This window comes from Toxotes jaculatrix, chromosome 7 (genome assembly GCF_017976425.1).
Source record: "Toxotes jaculatrix isolate fToxJac2 chromosome 7, fToxJac2.pri, whole genome shotgun sequence".
NCBI classification, from domain to species: Eukaryota; Metazoa; Chordata; class Actinopteri; family Toxotidae; genus Toxotes; species Toxotes jaculatrix.
Window position 1 is genome coordinate 14,757,210 of NC_054400.1, and position 6,169 is coordinate 14,763,378.

A 6,169-nucleotide genomic window follows, 5' to 3' on the forward strand; every position below is an offset into this window, starting at 1 on the left:
AACACAGTGAAATACAGTACAGGGGCTCACGACCGGCTCTCACAATCTTCAGTATCATCAAAAACAGGTGAGTTTTTTAATTATTTCCTTCTTTCCGCATCACAGTCTTTGTTAGATTGTTCATTTTTATAGTCAAATTGACAGTTGAATGATTTCTAGACTTTATAATTTCTCTGTAAGCAGCTCAATGATGAGCCATTTAAATCCTGGCTGAGTTAATGTGACTGAGCTGTTATGTAAACATGTAAACTAAATGCTTATTAAATGGAAGCTATATTACTGTATTCATTCAATGTATTTTTTTTTTTAATGAAATCTCAGTGAGAGTTAAGGGAAACAAAAACCACTCAAATGGTGAAATGGGCTTAAGCTACAACAAAGGCATACTTATGCCAAACAGAAATTTTATGTACTGTTATCAGTCCATTTTTGAATTTGTTTATTCTTGTTGCATTCTTATTGAACTTTAAATTTGAGTTTAAAATGTAAAATGCTTGCAATTTTATACCATGTTTGTATACTAAATAGGACACAATTTGAATATTGTTATTATTGTAACACATACTTTTACATGGCTTGCCTATTTCTGTTTGAATACTCAATAAGGACATAACCTCAAGTGTGTTAATTTTATTTAGTTTAACTGCACAGGCACCACATATCCCAGGAAATGATAGAAGGTGGAATTACATCCAGGATGTCAGGAATAATTGAGAATGCTGGGCATCATCCGTCTCCACAGGACTACAGGTAAGACTTCTGATTTAAAACATTCTCCTTTATATCAGGACACTGATTACAGAATCTTTTAGGACTAAACAACACATAAAGTTTTTGTTGCATATTGTCACAAACACGCAGGATCAACTCTGAGGTGCCTCAGTAGATAAAAGGCATATTTATATTAATCAAATCCCTTAAGGTGTTTTGCAGAGAATCATGGAACAAATTGTCTAACCCCACTATGTTTAATCTAAAGGTAGATGGACAGCTCTTTTTGTGCATGGGGGGTTGCATGAAAAAGGCGAGAGGAAAAAAAAAATCCTGAAGAATAAATGATTTTCAGTCTGAATGGATCTGTCAGAAACCATCAGCTCTGTTTACACTCCCGCTGTCGGCACACGGAGAGCCTGAGCCTCTTGGCCTGCCTGCTCAGGGGGAGGCAGGGCGCTCTGGGTCACCAGTGTGCACAAGTGGCTCCCAATTAGAAAAGGAGGGAGAGAGGGAGGTAGGAAGGGAGGAGGTGCAATATTTAGTGTTGTTGAACCTCTGGGAAGGCTGGGATGATACATGGAGACACCGGTTCAACATGTTTTGCATCAGTGAGCAATTTCTATGCTGCTGGTAGAGAGAGGGGAGGTGGGAATACCCCCCGTGTGTCATGTATTCTATAGTTTCTATCAGTATTTATTAGGCTTTTATTGCAAAATAGGTTTTTGAAGTAAAAGAGTATAAGGCTGTGGCAACTATTGTACATGCTTTTGATTTACTTTGAGTGTATGAAAACCTACTTTTTATACAACACAAAAAGCACCTTTTCAGTACTTTCTTTCAACAATCAAGTAAGAAAGTAAGCAAAAAAAAAAAATCTCTGATTGTTGTGCTTGAAATGTAATTCTTCAGTTTGTCAGAAGTGAAATAAAACTCACAGCAAGAAGACACAGAAAAAGGAAAACAATAAGGGCCAGTCTCACAAAGGCACACAAACTTCAAAGCTCCAGCTGTCATACTGTGATACTTTAGAGGGTGTTAAATTCACATTGCCACCTGTTCAGAAGGATGATGACTCAAAATCATTTACTGACGCATGCAAGGTGTTTGGGGACGTGTGCTGCTGATTCCTGGCTGCAGTGATGTCACTTATTCAGACGGCAGACACAGGGCCCTGACCTCAAACTGCATTTGCACCCCCTCTGGCCTGAGGCTCTGCTGATTTCCCCGTTTAGGGAGGATGGGATGGGGGGTGGGGTGGGGGGGGGGGGGGGGGGTTGATGGAGGGGGCTGGGGGCAGCAGTGAGGATAGAGGCTGGAAAGGGACAGGGAAGCAGATGGCATCCTATTTGTCCCTCCTATGTGAGGGCTGTCATTCCAACAGATTAATGCAAGGGCTGGGTAAAGAAAAGAAACGACAGAGACAATCAAGGAAGGGTCTGGGGAAGACAATAGAGCCACGTGCCACTGGGCAGATTTGTCGTTTGGGACACAATAGGTGATCATTTTTCAATGGACAAGGCCAACTGTTGCAGGCAACATGTGCTGCTGTCCCATGTTTCAAACGATCTCATGCGTTGTTTACTTATGATTCAGCCAATGGTTACGGCGAGACCGTGGTCACCTGACACAGGGTTGATTTTTTATTAGGAGATTTGGTGTGTGTGTGTGTGTATTGGGGGGGGGGGGGGGGTTTACTCCTACACTGTCCACAGACCAACAAAGTAACTGAATAGTATGTGTTGTCATAGCGACCCCAATTACTAAACCCTTGCCCAGTAAGTGTGTGTGTGCCGAGGAGACTGGAGAGGATTCAAGAGGATTCCTCCCTTTTCTTTCTTTCTCTTCGAGGCTCTCCACATAAAAGAAGTAATGACTGAAAGCTGATTGGTACTGGCAGCGCACTGGTTAAACAGAAATCTTACATCTAATCCAGTTTATGGCAAAAAATGTATAAAATTATGAGCTGAATTATGAGTATTCTTAGAAGAAAAAAATTATTGTGTAAAATTAATTAGCTATTTAATTTTTTTAATATTTGTGTCCACAATCTACAAAAATAGCAGAGACTTAAAAACTAAGAGAAAACAAAGATCAGTGTGGCACTCCTGGAAATAAAAAACACAATAATCTCAACAGATGATTTACTCTGAATGGAAAGCTTGTTTAACTCCCTCATTGTTGATTAAAACTGTCACTGCTAAATAACACTTGTATCTAATCTTCTTATGGTAAATCCTGGATGGCACGGCTAATACACAGCTTCATCGAGCTGCTTTCATCTGTTTTCCCACATTCAGACTCATTACAGTCGTTTTGACTTCGAAGGACAAAATGTTCCATCAAATGTTTAGATTTAAATTCCACTTGTAGTCTGTGTGTGTGTGTGTGTGTGTGTGTGTGTGTGTGTGTGTGTGTGTGTGTGTGTGTGTGTGTGTGTCTGCGCTGACAGCCGTGTTAACCCTCCACCCCCACCCCCAACCTCCTCCCTCCTCTCTTGAAGGCTTCTGACCACGGACCCCTCCCAGCTGAGGGAGGAGGACCTCCCTGGGGACCTGCAGTCTCTGTCATGGCTCACCTCTGTGGATGTGCCCCGACTACAGCAGATGGCTGACAGCCGAGGCCACAGCAACGGGCCCTCCCAGGGCAGCTTGTTGGAGCAACAGACAGGTGAGGTGACAGGGAGGGGACAGTGCAACATTCAAAAACCGCATCATCCCTCTGATTGGATAAATCAGGACCACTGATTTCTTCTGGATTTCTGGCCCCTGCAGATGTGAGCACAGTTTGATAAGATTACACTGAAAGATAAAGGCCAATGAAAACAGACAATGTGTTGTTGAAGAGATTGGGAATTTTTCTACACTAAAACCACACTGATTGACATTGACATTGATTAATTGAGACAGTTTTGGTGGGATTTCCTTTTGCTCGCCTTAATATTGAGGGGGAAAAAAGATCAAAGTGTCAACAATTTAAAAAACTCACTCACCAGTAGTTTAGGTTTTCAAACAGGATATTTCAATCTACTGTCATGAGCTACAGCAAATATCTTTAGACCTGAAAAAAATAACACCACAAATGCCTGGATGAATATCAAGCACTCCACGTGAGGATAAATAGGTTTGTTTGTTTGTGTTTTTGTTTTTACTTTAAAGTAAGACCAGTCTTGCTGTTCATCCCTACAGCTCAGCTGAGCAACATGACGATGACAGCGGGACAGGGCTCCATGCTCCAACTCCAGAGCAACATGCAGCACAGCCCGCTGGGAATCAGCATCATCAACACCCACAATGGAAGTGTGAGTTTCAGCAGAACTGCAAGAAAAAAAATCTTTTATGTTGTATGATGCATATATAGTTTAAGGCAATATGCCCCTGCATTTGTTTTGCAGATGTCTCCATTCTCCATGAATGGGCTGCCCTCTCCAGGATACCAGTGCCCTACCTCAGTCTACCAGCCCACACCCCAGCAGGTGTACTCTCTAACTCAAACTGGACAACAGGTAACATACTTTAAGCTAAAGAGGAGCCAGATTTTATCAACAGAAAAATGTGAAGGATACAGTCCTCAGTATTGTCGCCTCTCTTTCTTAGTGTTCAGCTGGTGGGCTTTATAGCAATGTCTCTTTCAACGACCAAAGTCTGTTCACACAACCTCGCCTGGCCCCACAAGACCAGGAGCTGCAGCCCAAGTCCTTCCCCAAACCAATCTACTCCTACAGGTCAGCACACAAGTATTTGGCTAAAATGAAATAAAAATATATTAACCAAATTTCATTAGTTTCCTCAGTGTATTTCACACAATCTGCTTTGAGCGGCATTCAAATAATGATTTAATCTGTTTTTTTTTTCCTCAGCTGTTTGATTGCCATGGCTCTGAAAAACAGCAAAACTGGCAGCCTCCCAGTCAGCGAGATCTATAGCTTTATGAAGGAACACTTTCCTTATTTTAAGGTACGATAATCTATTAATCTTACACACAAGGGCTAAAAGAGGTCCACATCATTTCCTCATTGTAAATAAAGAACGTGACTGACTATACACTGCCTCTCTCCCTGCAGACTGCACCTGATGGATGGAAGAACTCGGTCAGACACAATCTGTCCTTAAACAAATGCTTTGAGAAAGTGGAGAACAAGACGAGCAGCTCGTCCCGTAAGGGCTGTCTATGGGCACTGAACCCTGCCAAAATTGATAAGATGGAGGAAGAGATGCAGAAGTGGAAACGCAAGGACCTGCCAGCCATCCGCCGCAGCATGGCTAATCCTGGTAGGAAATTTGTTTACTTACTTAAAAGTTAAAGGTCCACTGCTCATTCAGTGGGCATGAGTCATGAGTCACCAACAAACGAGGTTGTCTGGTAAGTCTGATAATCTGTCTTGTTCACTGCAGATGAGTTGGACAAACTGATCACAGACCGCCCAGAGAACTGCAGACGTAAGGCTTTGGAGCCTGGCATGACCCGGCTGCCCAGCTGTCAAACTGGCCTCCCACTGCCCGTCTCTGCCCAGATGCAGCCTCAGCCTATAGTCACGCTGTCCCTGCCCTGTTTACCCATGCACCAGCACCACCAGTTTCAGGCTCAGCTCCAGGCTCAGGCTCGACTGGCCCCAATGTCCCCTGCCCCTGCCCAGACACCTCCCCTCCACACAGTCCCTGACCTTTCCCACAGTCCACTCACCCAGCAGCCCAGCAAACCCCCTGACGATTTCTACAGTGTGCACGGTGATACGCACACAGAGGTGGACGCACTGGACCCGAGCATCATGGACTTTGCCCTTCAAGGTAAATACATTTTTTGAGAGTCAGGCCTGTTTTTTTGTTTGTTTTTACTGGATAACTTAAGTGTTGTTGCATCACTACATTAACCTCTCCAATTATCTGATCAGGTAATCTGTGGGAGGAAATGAAGGACGACAGCTTTAACCTGGATGCCTTGGGCACCTTCAGTAACTCGCCTCTCCGACTATCAGACTGTGACTTGGGAACAGCCAACCTCCCTCCTGTCTCCACTGGAGCGAATCTGCAGCTGTCAGATGTGCAGGTGACGGGCCTCTACACCTCCTACACCTCCCAGGATCCGCTCTCTTCCCAATACATGGGCGCACCGGCCAACAGCAAGCCCATCGCCCTGCTTTAAAGCAGCAAGACTGCAACAGAATCAGCGTGATTCATCTGTGGATACCTATGGATGCCAACTGAAGAAGTCTGAAGTCTGGTTTCGTTGTTGTGCTACTGAAAGTACAAATCACACTGCTTTCCTACAGTCACCTGGGAACTACCTGGAGAAGGATGTTTGAAAATCATTTCACATACAGTCCACAAGAAAACTGCTCATTAAGAACTAAAAAGTGCTGAAAAAATAAGATGTGGCTGTAAGAACAAGTATGTAAGACTTAAAATATCTAGCTTTGCCAAGCAAAGACTCAAAGCCTGTATGAGTACGAGGACTCTAT

At 43.5% G+C, this 6,169-nt stretch overlaps 1 protein-coding gene across 1 annotated transcript; it reads left to right on the forward strand.

The window, feature by feature from the left end:
* Positions 1-670: 670 nt before the first annotated feature.
* Positions 671-5,853, forward strand: foxn4 (forkhead box N4). The gene is made up of 9 exons (XM_041042701.1): positions 671-750; positions 3,215-3,381; positions 3,900-4,012; positions 4,106-4,216; positions 4,308-4,435; positions 4,571-4,667; positions 4,775-4,982; positions 5,106-5,498; positions 5,603-5,853. The coding sequence occupies exons 1-9, from the start codon at positions 671-673 to the stop codon at positions 5,851-5,853; spliced, it is 1,548 nt and encodes a 515-aa protein (XP_040898635.1).
* The last annotated feature ends 316 nt before the right edge of the window (positions 5,854-6,169 follow it).